Here is a 14990-nt window from a genome sequence, read left to right as displayed (position 1 = left end):
TATATATATACTTATTACTAATGGTACCAACATGGCAACATTGATTTTTTTTTTATTTTTTAATTCTTGATTAATTAGTCAAATTTTCAAAGTATTCTATGTATAAACAAACTCGTAGCCGCACACTGTTGAATGGTGAGCGGTTTATCACATACATTGTGATATATAATAACACTGTGTAAACATGAAGGAATTTGAGGTTTACTAATATATTTGTTTTGCGCCACAGCTAATTAATGCTTATGAAAAAAGTTATTGATAGTTTCCCGGCGGAGATGTACTTGCAGACGGCCGTTGACTGAGAAAGATGGTGTTCGACTTTATAGTGTGTTGATGCATTTTAGTGGGATGCCTGTCAAGTTTGTGTTGACAGAGAAAACAAGGCTTTACAGACCGAGTTTCCACTCTGCTGCCTATCCAAATACGGCCCCCAGCTCGACAGGAGAAAAATCTTATGTGTCCACTGAGACTGCTGGCTGCTCCACACACACACACATACACAGCCGAAGTATGCAGAGGAGGGTTTAAAATGTTGAGATCAGTTTTCAACAAAAAACATGTTTTTTTGTTTTTTTTTATTGTTAAATAATGAAAATCTGTCAGGATTTGAAAAGGTAATTGGTAGGAAAAAAAAGAGGTGCAATAACAGTAGTTATTTATTTTTTCTTTTCTCTCTGTCAGATTCCGACCCCACCACAATGCTGACCCCAGTCAACCTCGTGTGGCAGCGATCATCGATACTCTCATTTCCTTCAAGAACAATGACTTGGGAGCGTGGATACGAGGCGGAGACATCATCATCCAGAACTCTGGGTGAGACAATCTGATTGTTTTAGCCAGACAAGCATGCACATCAGATAAACTAAGGGCCGGAGGTTTCCTACAAAGAGCAAAAGAATAGTGTTACATGTGGAATTATATTTGTCTATTTAGATTATTTAATTTGGTTATAATTTTTAAGACTATACATGTTCTTAACGTCGGATTTTGTGCAAATTTCTGTTAGAGACGCACAGGTCCACTTTTTTCCGGCTTCCTTTAAAATCTGACCCGCCGATGACACCAGCAGGTGCTAGCTCGTTTTTTGTAAACTTTATTTCAGTTCAACGATTAAAATACAAGAAAAAATAAACACGCGCCATAAAATGTAGAAATGTGCTGCTGGTTCCTTTTTTTTAAGTCCAGTGGAAAATGAAAGAATCAGTGTATGCATCAAAGCATTTGTCCCTAACTTTTATCTGATTTTCTCTAAACTCAAAACAAGCTGCATCAAAGAACATGCTGTTTGTTGAGCCTTTCAAAGTGGAAAAAGTGGTGATTTTTCCATTTGACCCGTTCTGTGAAGAGGAATAAAACTCAGATTTTTCACTGACTGAACTGCTGGGAGGTTTTTTGGGGATAACTGGCCTTTTTTTTTCCCTTGCAATGTTATTAATGAAAAATCAAGAGTTCTTCATATTGCTGTTTTCACTTATTTTACATTGTCACATCATCAAACTGCCTCAGGATTTTAAAATAACTATGATTTTTCAACATTGTGTCTTACAGCTTTGCAGACAACGGAGTGGGTCTGTCTTTTGCCAGGTGTGTTCTGTGCATCGTTCCTTGTTTTCTTAGCTATACACATCATTTCACTCATTTTACCCCTTTTCTCCTGGTGTTACATCAACTTTCCAAACACCACTTTTTTCTTGTTTAAGTTTTCTTGTGCTTAAAACATGAAGTATCAAGCGTTTTTAGATGCATCACATAATAATGCATAATCTCTGCAGTGATGGCAGCTACCCTAAGGACGAAGGCTCCAGCCAGGAGGTGACACAGTCTCTGTTTGTTGGAGAGAGCCGGAACAGAGGAACCAATGGAGGGCAGAATAAATACTGGGGGATAGGAGGGATTGACGGAGAGTCGCGGACACTGCCAAGAAACAAGTAAGGTCAAGAAAATGGTGATTAAATGAATTACGGAGGAGGAGAGAACTCATTCATAGCCAGCGGGCAGGCAGGAGCTGGTGAGATTGACTCAAGAGGGTTTCCACAGCCACGTTTCCCTGTGGATGAACCTGTGAAAGAAAGTTCTGTTTGACTCTTTTCCCTCATGGTATTTTTGGCAGTTTATGAAAAAATGTGGTGGTGACATTTAGATCTTAGGAACAGTAATACAGAATCTTTAAGGCATTATTTTGTTGGTGATCAGATCATATTCGGAGATGCTTTATAGATCAGTGGAGTTTATGCAACACGGTTTGTTTATAAGCACAGATTGTTTTGCATTGCAAAAACCTGCTGTTGCACACTTATTTGAAAACCCTTGAGCCTTATTTTGTCTTTTGAGAACATAATGTCATTGTTTTCTGTTTCTATTATTCGCAGTCTTTACAAAGAAGGAACATCATAAACAAGGTCTATGGAATTAAATCACTTTTTCTTTTTCTTTTTTCCAAAAACACTGTTAGTTTGTAATCAGCGGAAACAACTGGAGCAGTTTTCTAAGCATCCAGAATACCCTGGAAATCTTTTTCCGGTGTGCTCATTTGTGAGAGATGTCACTAAGAGAGAGAAGAATAATTAATTATTGTCAGTGTATGCCATTTATTCTGCACTTCAATTTAAGTAAATTTCAGTAAGTAATTTTGACTTACTGAAACTTGCTGAAACCCTGTAAGACTACTTCTATTCTTCTCATTGGTTTGTGTTTTTTTTTTTTCCATCTCTATGTCAACTTTAGGACGTTCCCAATCCGAGGTTTCCAGATATACGACGGTCCAGTGCGTCTCACACAGAGCACGTTTCGGGCGTTCATCCCCACACCGGAGCGTTACACCAGTGCGGTGGGCTTCAACTTGAAGAACACGTGGCAACTGACCCCACGAAACAACCTGTCCCAGCTCAGCTTCCACCCCTCTGTGAGCAAATATCTTTTAAATTAGTTTTGTGTGAGACAACCTTTCAACTTGGTTTACAAGCGGAACGTGGTTCATGTTCTTTTATTATTATTTTCTGACATGAACTGCCAAAAGATGCGTTGCAAATATTCCTCTAAACATTTACAAATTTTGTCATGTGGCAACCACAGACCTGGAATTTTTATTGGGTTTTTGTGTGATAGATCCACACAAAGACGTTCGTAATTGTGAGGTTTACAAATTGGCGCATCTTTACATGCATTGCCCGTATGAAGACTGGAATTTGTGCTATACTGGAATTCATTTAGGGGTGTCAGAGTAGAGAGGCTTGAATACATGGTATACTTTTCACCCTTTTTATGGAAAACATTATAAAAATCATGCATCTATTTTTATTCAACTTAAAAAAAATTTAAATATTCAGGTCTGACTGCAAGTTGAAGGTAACTGGTATCATGCAGTCATGCTGCTATTCAGGACTTTAATTATGAGAGAATGGATTCTTGTGACTCTGCTGGAAGAACTCCTTTTGAGTTCTTCCTTGTATTATTATTGTTTTTTGTGTTTGTTTCTACATTTTGTTTTACCCAAAATGAAAATAACACGAAAGGAAGGAAGTTTTTAAGATAAATAGGTTTATTCTACTTCATAATAGATCAGAATGAGATTTTGTCCTTGTTGTTCTTGCCCGTCCCTTCATTCCCCTGAAGCATCCTAATTTGAAAACATTAGTGTTATTGTAGAAATGGATTGGGATCTACCTTGTCCATCTGTTCTCTTAATTTGTCTGAGGGGAAAACAAGTATTTGTAAAAGACTGATGCCCTCTTCTGGTTGCATTGTATAGTGCAGTAGTAAATCTTTGAGCATCCTTGTCGGATTTCACTTTATCTCTTGGAAAACTTTACCAATACACAAATTAGATATTATTTCGTCCTCAAAGACATTGGCATTCAGTTCTTGTTTTGCTGAAGTCTGTGAGATATTTTCCGTGTGATAAGAAATGGCATGAAATAGAGCAATTAAACCGAGATTTATATCTATTTAAAAATGATGTGAAATGAAATCGGGAATAAAACTCTGGGATGTTCTTTATAAGGATGGAGAGCTGATTTGAAGTGAAAATGTGTGCAGTAATTTAGTTATTTCATAGCATTTACATCACTCCTCACTAATTGTACCCTCAGGTAGCTCTTCGAGCCTTCTTTGGCCGTCCTGGACAGTGGTTTGAGGAAAACGACAACGATGGGGACAAAAACTCAATCTTTCATGACGTGGACGGGTCAGTCACGGGTTATAAAGATGCCTACGTCGGCCGAGCAGATAATTACCTAATCCAGCATCCCAACTGTGTGAAAATATCCCGTTGGAATGGAGTGATCTGCAGCGGACGCTACTCTCAGGTACTGCAGAGCAGAGTCTAGGTGGGTCTGTCCTTCCCTTTGTTTCTTCCTGGTTATAACCTTTTCTTCCTTTAGGTGTACATTCAAACATCGGGAGCCTCTAGCTTGAGTTTGTCCATCAACAGAGATGAATACCCTGACGCACCTCTGGTACTGAGGGGGATTAACAACCAGGGGGCGTCGTCTCAGCAGTATCAGCCAATCCTGATGATGGGCAAGAGCTACACTCTGCACTGGAACGGACCTGCGCCCAGAGAGGTTGTCCTCTCACTCATCAATTTTGATAAGTGAGTAGATGCAACTAGCTGATTTTGATAGTCGTTGCATATCTATAATGTCACATGCAAATACAGCAGATGGCAAAAGTGTTCACACGCTTGAACTTTTTCACATTTTGGCACATTGCAACCTAAAATGTCAATGTAGTTCTGGGTAGGATTTTTTTTTTTGTGATAGAACAAAACCAAAAAGCACAGAACTAGGAAGTGGAGGGAAAATAATACATAGTGTTTTTTTTTTTTACTTTTGTAAAATAAAAATGACCAAAACGCCGTCCTGCATTTGTGGTAGCTTTACACCTGAACTACATGCACAAGACAAGCAGCAAAGAATCAACAGCACAATAATGGAGCCAAAAACTAGAGGAAAACCTGCTGGAGGCTGCAAAAGATTTGAGTGTTGGGTGATGCTTCACATTCCGCGACAATACAGAAACTTGCAGCCAAGGAAATGTTTAGATCCAAGCATATTCATGTTATCCTGTGCTGCATCTCTATCACTGTCACATGACCAAACAAATGCCAAATGACCCATCTCCTCCACCCCACCTCTGGAATCAGATAAATTGGAAATAAATACTGGTTTTTAATATTGGCCAATATTGATGTTAGTGATGACATATTATGCATTTCTCCATTGTACAATTGGTAAAGTACAACAGTAAAATTAAATGATCTATTATCTCCGTTTTTTGTTTGGTTTTTTTTATTCAGAGAAGACCGGATTCTGGTTGGTCTCTGTTACCCATCAGACACCACGTTTCAGATCATGAGCGACATCAACGACAGACAAAAACTTACATTTGTAGACATGACTGATTACGGCCCCGTGTCTTCGCTGGCCCAGCTGGAGGCGAAGCCAACAGAAAGGAAGTACTTCTTTGACCAACCTGCTGGGTGAGGAACTCCAAATATGACATTTATGATATTGCAATATTATAAACTGATGAAGAGGTCAGGAGATTTGTTGACGTTGGGTTAATACTGACAGATGTTCACCTATAAAGGTCAACTTTCTGACAGTCCGCCACATCAGTTTTCATTGTACCCGTCTCTGAGGCTCCACGTTCCTAAAAGCTTATTGAACTGCTTCTTTCCTGCTGCGCTTGTGCAATCATTCCCAGCTTGCTGTGGCTCTACCTCCAAGCCCGACATGGACGGGACGGCCACAGCTACTGTTCAACAAAAGGCTGTGAAAGAGTAAAAGTCACAGCCACTACATCGTCCAAACAGACCTGCAACTGTACATCTAAGGCCTACCCCAAGTACTCAAAGGCGCCATCGGCGGTGGTGCCTCTGCCTGCTCCAAGCACGACGCCTTGCAAAGACTGCGGCGCAAAGGAGGTTTGTTGCATTTTATTTCAACATTAAGACATTAACATTAAGCTCAAGCAAAACTGTTGATCCTGAGCTGCGTTGTTGTTTCAGATTGTGTTTTCCAGTGAGCCATGGATGCCTTACCTTCACACACAAGTGAAGTCTTTAAGCGGCAAAGAAGAAAAAAAGGGAGATAACGCCACCTTTATCACTGTGAGCTTCCAGCGCTACTAAAGCATATTAAAACCTTTCTATTTATATATTACAAATTTAAAGTTTTGCCCATTCACCTTTTGCCCTTCAGGTGAATGAGGTCATCATACCTTTTACTCAGTCTGGATTTTTCCTGGTCTCGGTGGATGGGTGTTCTGGAAAAGTTACCAAGAAAGCCTCATTCATAAAGGTGGACAGCAAGATGAAACAGTATCTAAACACAGGAATCCCAAAGCGGTGAGTTTGTATAAAAAAATTTTAAAAAGAGTTGACAATTTGCTCCTCTTTTTTTTATTTTTTAAAACTGCAGAATGTTGCCTAATACACATACTTGTTTGTCTCCAGATCAGTAGTACTGATGGCAACAAGAGGTCAGCCTGAAGGTCTGGTTGATCTGGCTCCACATTTGGTCTCTTTTGGCTTTGCCAAAGCTGCTGACCTGCATAGTAAAGGTAAAAATACAAGCAGTGCTTTCTAGAGACGTGTGATGTCTGGTTTTACTAAAGTTAAAGCCACGTAGTTGGTGTCTTAAATGATCCATGGCATCTTGTTTTAGCAATTAGCGATGTTAGCATAGTGAGCAATACAAAAGCAGCAGTCTCTATGGGTTTACCCTAAAGCCAACCAGGGTAAGGTGACCAGATTTGTGAACTAAATCTAGAACACTTCCAGCTCAGAGATAAAGTAAAATAAGATTGAGCAAAAGGAAATGAAGAAACTGGGACAGTTACAATTGTGACATATTTAAATATTTAAACAATAAAAATCAAGTGAGACAGCAGAATTTATCTCCACACCGTTTCCCAAGATTAAGAAAATGAAAATGGTTGTAGAGCACTAAGACTGGAGAGAAGGCAAAGGTGTATACTATGTAAATGAGCATGTACTTGATTAGTATCAGTGAGTGTTGATTTTAAACACACACTGATACAGTGTCTACTTCGAAGAATGTTATTTTTAGCATGACATTAAAGTTGAGATTTTGAGCTTACGACCGTCTGTTGAGGGAATACAGTCTGATTCTGGTCACCAGCTAATCTTTTATTGTTGCCTCTCACAACAGAAAGTTTAGCAATGTGGGGATTTCTGGGAGCTTCGTCGCCTCCTCCATGGATTTCACTACAAACTGGGCAGGACGGCAGCGTGTTGGGGCTTCTGGAGCGCTACTTACCCTTGGGTTTGGAGACTTATGGGTGTGTGCCGCCTGCAACTCAAAAACGCAAAGACCTGGAGCTTCTCAAAAAAGCTACAGGGCAGCAATAACCAATGTGAACTGTACAACTTACCAAGCCCAAAAGAAAAAAAACTAATTCTTGCACACAAACACACAGCCAGTTGCTGAATGTGAACTGCTGAACTCTTAATTTATTAACAGTGGCAAGTATGTTTACCTATATGGAGTGGGAATAAGGAGTGATAATATGAATGGGGTAAATATTTTTTTAGTGATGTATACTTGGATGTGTGTTTGTGTTGGCCTCCCTTAGGGCCTTTTTAAAAGTCAATGCACTTTTGCTTTATAAATCTATCAGTCAGAGCTTTAATTAAGTAACTCTCTTGGTTATCTTGTACCACAGTAAACATAGAAATGAGTCAATTGTTGCCAATAATTATATTGAAAGCGATATTGGCAGGAAGTAAATGAAAACGGAATACAAACAACATAGTGGATTAGGTACACAGGCCGAAAGCAAAATCTGTAAATAAATTGGGTTGTACCGGAAATTTGACTTTAATTAAAACTGGAAATGTCTGAGAGTTACAATGTTAGGCCAGGTTAGAACCTATAGTGTAGGAAATCAGAGTCAGTGGGTTAGTGATCCTAGCGTATAGAAAACCATGGAAAATAATGATACTATTCGCATTTGTTATTAGTTCAAAGCAACTCAATAATGTGCAGCAAGAATGAATCAGGCTGTGTTTCTACCTGAACCTTAACTGGAAAACCTCTTCTGATCGTTGTGCAGCTGGAAGACTTTAGATTTTGAGCACCTTTGTTTGGATTCCTACGTGGATTTACTGGAGCGTCTTTCATTTTTTATTTATCTTTTCTCAATTATGGTCTCTGAAGGACTTTGCCTTATTTGCAGCACAAAAAGAGATTACTTTTCTTCATTGTTTTCTGAACATAACTGAATGTGTTACCTGTTGTCTGCCTCATTCATTACCTTTTGTTGTGCATTATTACCAGGATGGTGACATTTCATTAAAATGTGTGCCATACTGAGCAGTTGTAGTGAGCAGAAAATGCATACAAATCTTGTACCTGCTGAGAGTTATATACAGTTGTACTTTTGGACGACGTATTCTTTATCGTGTGTATGGATGTGAGCAGGGCTCCCCCACTGAGCGTCGAGAAGTATTTGTTCATGACTGATTGTGAGACAGTCGTAGTACAACAATAACCTTGTTGCCTTTTAACCACTGTACTGTTAAAGAGCAGAAAAATGGGAGATATTTCTATTACTCAGCTTTTGTTCAGCTGATACTTTTAAGGTGCACAAACCAGATATTTTCATTCTTTCTAAGTAAAGAAACTGTAAATATGATTATGTACTTTTACTGTAGAATTTATAGTCAGTATTGTATTGGCTGTCCTTTTGCTTTTTTGTCTCTTGATGAGTTATTGTAAGTTTAAAAAAAATATTTTGACATAAAAAAACATCTGCTTTTGTTATAAAATTCAGTCAGTTGAATAAACATTTGCAATTTTTAGTAATGTGTGTTTTGGTTACCATTATCTGCTAAGGGAGTTGCTGGTTACTTTCCTCTGCCATTCCACACTGTAATAGTTTTTGTATTTTTACAGTCGAAAGAAGTCATGTTCCTGCGTTTTGATGCCCTGCAAAACTTGAGTCGTACCTGTTGAGCTCAATGCTTCATAACTCAAATATCAGAGCAACAATTAAAAAAAAACTCAACTGAATTTATATCCAAACTAAAAGAAGGAATCAGGCCCATGACTAGAGTTTTAATCACTTGAGGCTCAAACTGGACAGCCTTGATGCAGGAGAGTCTTCTCCAGACTTTACACTGGAAGATCCTTCGACTAGACAAGCCTCCATTAACAGGAGTTCAATCACCATGGCAAAATTACAAACAATCTAATCCAAATCTATTGCTGCAACTGTGATGTAATTAAATTGTTTGGATTGCCTTCTGCTATTTATTTAAAATGGTGTGGCAAACTTAACACCCCAAGGCAGCGGATTTCAAATGGAACATCCCGTAATCAGCCTGTCTTTATAAGGTTTTGGGGGACATTCAGCCTTGGAAAAAAACCTGATGGTAAAAACAAACAACACATAATACCTGGTAATCCTTCATATTAACATGAAGTAACTAACAAGCCATCAGAATCCTTGCACTCACAGAAGAGAACGATGCAAATAGAGCTAACGTTTCTGTCAGCTAGTCAGATTTTACAAAATAAAAGAATTGTGCAATCATTTGTTTTTGTCTGTATTGTGTGCAAGATACAAGACATATCTAGGGTTTAGCCAATGATGGTGCACCTCAATTTTGTACATCTGCAGGCTGAAATGTTTGTGAAATAGTTCAATGTCGGTCAGAGGAGAAGATGAAAGTAGTGCGAACAACTCCAATGTAAAAAAAATAAAAATTGGGGGCAAAAACTGAATGGGTGCCTGGTTCTGAAGAACTGCAGAAAATATAAGTCACCAGCACTCAAAAAAAAAAAAGTTAAAAAGTTGAGGTTTTAATGTGAGCGGGGAAAAAAAACATGTTTCAGCTACATGCTGTTGTCAAGCTACACAGAAATATCTGGGTAGGTTTGCAGCTGTGTCATAGATATCTTTATACAATTTAACTCTACTTTAGATTTCAAAATATGAGATTTTTCTAATTTTACAATCATCTATGTACATTATTCATCAAAATACTTGAATACAAAGAGAATCTTGTACTTTACATGGTTGCTGAATTATTTATTTACAGGGAAGAAAATTGGTGTTTTATATGTTTTTTTTCGCTTAGTTTCACAATGACATCAGAACCCATTTAGTTTCTCAGTCTATTTTCTATAACTGCTTCAACCTGTTTAGCATCTCCAGGAGTTTTTTTGTTTTTTTTTCCCAGAGTGGGAGGAAGACAGAGTGCCTGCTCAAAACCAACTCGTGCATAGAATCCCCAGTCCTCATAAAATCTTTTGCATCCCCTTTTTTCTAGTCTTATTGCTTTTTTTGTTTTTGATTTGCTTGGACAATTGCTTTTCCCCCCTGATGCTCAATGACAACATTTTTATTTAGGTCTTCAAATGCCAGGCACGTCTTAAAACCTTCACAAAGTGTTACTATTGCTGTCCTTTGATGCTCTTGTCTTCATGCCACATAGAGGGACGGAATATACTTGTTACAGCTCAGTTTTAATTATGCAATACTAGGAGTTTTGAACCATGCAAAATACACTTAGAGAAATGCCAAGGCTAAAAATATGACGCTGGGGACCTGTGTGGGTGGAAGCCTTTAGCGTTACACAGTATTAGTTATCATGCAAAGACTATATCTATGGCAACACGTTCTTCTTTGCAAAATAGTAGATTTTTTTTGTGTATTTTATCTTTTATTATCTTCACATAATTAGTCAATACTAGGGTTTCTGTTTCTCCTGTTTATGAAACAAGAAGAATCAACGATGTCTCAAAGTGTAACTTTCTTTAGCAGTCTGACAGGATAAATGTATCCATTCTAACTTTATATGAAATGTTATAAGAAAATTATTCATATATCTGTTTTCATCCAGTAGGTTTGAAGAAACCTTAGTACAATGGGAAAACCCTCACATGCACAAGAGGAGAATGCCAACCCCTCATGGAAAAACCCATTGTTAAGTTTCCAACTAAGAACCCTGGAACTGTTGAGTTGAGCAGCAGGGCCTCACTAAAATATATACCGCCTGAATTTTTCACATTTTTGTCACATTACAACCAGGAATGTAAATGGGTTTCATTTGGAGTCGACGTGTTTTTAATCCTGCACCGTGAACACACCATTCCCACTGTGAAACATGGTGGTGCCAATAGCATGCCGTGTGGGTGCATTTCTTTTGTATTTTTACGGAAGCTCATGGGAATGATGGGAAGATGGATGAAGCCAAATACAGAGAAATCCTACGATTGACCTATTTTGCCAAGAAGAATAATCCGTACAAGGACTTCGACAAATCATTGACGGTAGTTTGAGCAAAAAGTTGGTCGCACCTATTGGCGTGCGCTAACAAGGTTAGCATAGCTTAAATTGTAGACACTGCAGTTGTCTTTCAGCCTTTTTAGTGGATGCAGTTGATGCCCCGCTGATGCTCAGTGATGGTGGTCCTGAATAATTAAGCAGGTCTGACAGCCGTGTAGGGGTTCGTCTCCATGACTACTGCTCTCCCTGTGTCCCTACAGCCCGGAGGAGTAATGTAAAACTTCAGTGTGCTCAATGTCAGTTTAACTCTGCCACGCACAGACATTTGTGTCAGAGTTAGTTGGAGCCTTTGATTTACATGGCCCTCCTTGGTCTCGTCTCTGCTCGGCGTCCTCACTCTCGCAAAGTGTTCTGGACAGCTCAGGTGTCAGATGAGATGTGAACAACAACATCAACAACAAAAAACACCTACAAGGTTTCTTGAGATGATCAGATGGAGACAGGAATGCTTGGGGAAGCCTCTTATGCTATGCTGCTGTGGAGGGCTAAGGGAGTGGTGTAGGTCACCTTTTAATGATGTCCATAACTTCAGCCATAACTTCTGTGATTCTGAGATTGGTACTTCTTCCACTGCCCACAACAACTTGTAGTTACCACACACACACACACACATCCACCACACCACTTAGACTTAGGCAATTACCCTTTAACATCAAATGGATCATCAGTCCCCCGGCCCATTAGACAGTGAATTAACCTTATCTACCTGTAGATGAAGAGGTATGGCTATGACACATAACAGCCTTGTCCCAGTCACCGCTATTACAGAAAATGTGCTCTGCACTTTCCACACAGCATGACACGGGCTAATCACACCCTGAGAGATTCAATAAAAAGAGGATTATGACACAGTTTCGTTTTACCAGAAATACTTACTCTGTGTCTTAATCGTGCACTAATTTAATATCCCGCAACATGTTGGGCATTCGGTTTTGGGTCCGTTTGATTTTCAGTAGCTAGAGCTCAGCATGGAATGTCTAAAGCCGAACTTCATCTCAGTGGGTCTTACATGATTCGCGCTACATTCATGTATGCAGGAAAAGATTAAAAGGTGCTTTAATTAACTTTAGCTTTGTCACAAAGCACGTTTTGTAAGCTTTTACTAACGCTCAAATGTGGTGCTCTCGACATTGTTACTGTTTTGGATTACTTTGGAGGATCCTTTCAAAAGCTTTCCACTCTGCTGTCCATTGGCTAAATCTGTTGTCATGGGAGCGATGCAATGTTCATCTGAGCATAAAGCCATCAGTGTGTGAGGATCATCACAATGATCACTATGAAAATGATGATTATCATGGTTGCAATCATGTAAGCTTCAGTCTCCAACGAAGCTAATCCCTCCAGCGAAACAGAATGGCCTGTTAAAAGAAATCAAGCCGAGGCACACAGTGTGATTACAAAGTCAAGATAATCAGTGCTCTCCAGAAAGAGCACCTATAGAGTCTAGCCACTGGCTATCACTTCATAGCTGAAATAAATCAGGACAATGCTTTCCCCAGTCGCCAAGGCAGGTAAATGAATTAAAAATAAAATAACCCGAACCTAGGATAAGCAAAAGAAGTATCCATCTTTCCAAATATTAAGAACAGAAGCCATTTAAAGATTTTATATCTTCTTTGAAGCCAGAGAATATGCAGAGTTAACCTACCGATATTGTGTTAATCAACTCAAAATTTGAGTTGCAAATCGAGCTGATCAAACGGAGTCAGTGACGGTTTTCAGATAAGTATTTTAAAAAAAGTAATTTTGACTGCCATCAAATTATTCACATTATGTGGGTGGAAGCATAAAACAAGCAGTGACCATGATGGGGTCTTGCACAGTACCCATTTTCCGTTTTCAAAATATTCATTTTTTGGAGCTGAAACTTTATAACATTATCTAGAAACTATTACTTTAAATGGCCAAAAATATTCTCTCATTGCCAAATGTGATGCTGTTGCAATGATTCCTCAGTCTTTTGAGAAAACATTCTTTGTACTAAAGAGAAATAAGATGAACTTTTCAAAGGCATGTTTACCGTTACATTTGGCTTTAAAACTAACATGTTACATAAAGGGAATGTCAAAAAGACAACGAAACATGGCAAGAATATTTTATTTTACTTAAATGGAATCAGTCGAAAGTCGCTTTTTGTATCAGATCTTATTGTTCGATCTGAAACATTTAGATGTGACAATAAAGCTAAAACACACACGGTCTTTAGGGCAGAAAATATGAGCGCGTGCCAGGCTGCATGATGCCGTGGCGAAGAATCACCAGAACCAGATTTCACCTGATGTGACTGCCTACGATTGGATTCACACACTCACAGCGGCATCAATGTAGGCCAGACACAATGAAAGGTGAGACAAAGATTAAGAGAACAAAAGATGCAGGGGAATAGAAATGATTAAAAAAAAATGAAAGAAAAGTTGCAAGGAAAACTGAGAATATAAAAAGAAAAAAAATAAATTGCCGTATATTTATTCGGAATGGATACCAATGAGCTAAATGAGATGTAAAGTCATGCTTATGTTTCCAGGCAGCAAAGAAGCAACTCGGGGCCCTAAAGTAATCTGATGCTTAACAGGGCCCCTCTCAATGTTGTCTCACAAGACAATTCCTCCCCTCTGTTGCTTTGGCGTCAAAGTGATCTCTTAATTAATTCATAACGCTGCACAGATCTAAATTTGCTCTCGTTAGCCACCCGCTGTTTACTTTTCTTTATTTGCTATCATTAACCCCTCTTCCCTTCAAACTGTGCACTGTGAGTGTGCAAGCACGGGGGGAATTGGGGTGGGCGTCGTGACATCCTCACCTAGCAACCTGGTACAGTGAGATGCTCAAAGGCTCTGGATCACTGTGGCGGCACACCCACACGCACACACAAACACACCCCGCCACACACACACACACACACACGCGCGCACACTGAGTTTCCCACACTTCAGCCCCTCAGAGTAAATGTGACTCAGGTGCTTCTGCTGGTGACGCTCCATCAACCAGACGGCTCATCGGGACTGGATAGAAACTGGTTCTGCATCAACAGGTCTTTCCTGAGAAGATGACTGATAAATTAAGAGGAAAGATTAAAGGAGAAGTGCCTCATTATTGGAGAAAAAGGGATACGATTGCTTGAGCTTATTTTTTTTTATCTCTCAATAAACAGAAAAATATCTTTTTTGCATACAGGAGATAAACAAAAACTTGGACTTTGTTCTTTAATCATCTTTTTTCTAATAATTTTTTAGGCCTAGTTGTATATGTAACTTCACATAATTTATTTAAACAAGTGAAAAAAGTCAATTAGACAAAGCTATATGCTAATGTACTTATGAAAGAGTAACTAAATGGACAATCTCTATCCTCATCCAAGTTTTCCTCATGGACCTACAGATGCCTTGTAATAAAGACTGACAGTGTCTCACACACACACACATGCACACATCCATGGGCTGCGTCATGCCCTGTCCTCCAACACGCCTCCAGCAGCAGAGGGATGCCTTGCCCACCTGTGGCTTCTGACTCCTGGAGCCAACCATCCCATCACACCTGCCATTCCTCTCTCCATTCATTCATCTGGCTCTTCTGCTCATTCCGGTTGCATTCAGAAAAAGGAAGGAACTTTGGTCAGAAGATACTTTAGAGGTTTAGGACTCCAGTGAAGTAGGAGGAGGAGGACAGCATCC

The 14990-nt window shown here is 39.2% G+C and overlaps 1 protein-coding gene across 1 annotated transcript in view; it reads left to right on the top strand.

The window, feature by feature from the left end:
- cemip2 (cell migration inducing hyaluronidase 2) overlaps nt 1–8827 on the top strand; it is a 29383-nt gene extending 20556 nt beyond the window's left edge. The window contains exons 13-24 of the mRNA XM_008418975.2: nt 682–813; nt 1549–1584; nt 1773–1928; nt 2725–2902; nt 4089–4304; nt 4380–4591; nt 5297–5479; nt 5707–5926; nt 6011–6112; nt 6204–6349; nt 6458–6564; nt 7176–8827. Coding sequence (XP_008417197.1) covers nt 682–813; nt 1549–1584; nt 1773–1928; nt 2725–2902; nt 4089–4304; nt 4380–4591; nt 5297–5479; nt 5707–5926; nt 6011–6112; nt 6204–6349; nt 6458–6564; nt 7176–7375 — 1888 coding nt within the window. The 3' untranslated portion in view covers nt 7376–8827. The remainder of the gene's footprint in view (nt 1–681; nt 814–1548; nt 1585–1772; nt 1929–2724; nt 2903–4088; nt 4305–4379; nt 4592–5296; nt 5480–5706; nt 5927–6010; nt 6113–6203; nt 6350–6457; nt 6565–7175) is intronic.
- The last annotated feature ends 6163 nt before the right edge of the window (nt 8828–14990 follow it).

Source organism: Poecilia reticulata, linkage group LG9, assembly GCF_000633615.1.
Source record: "Poecilia reticulata strain Guanapo linkage group LG9, Guppy_female_1.0+MT, whole genome shotgun sequence".
Taxonomy (NCBI): Eukaryota; Metazoa; Chordata; class Actinopteri; order Cyprinodontiformes; family Poeciliidae; genus Poecilia; species Poecilia reticulata.
Note: the sequence above shows the minus strand (reverse complement) of the source record. Positions and strands in the feature narration are given on the sequence as shown.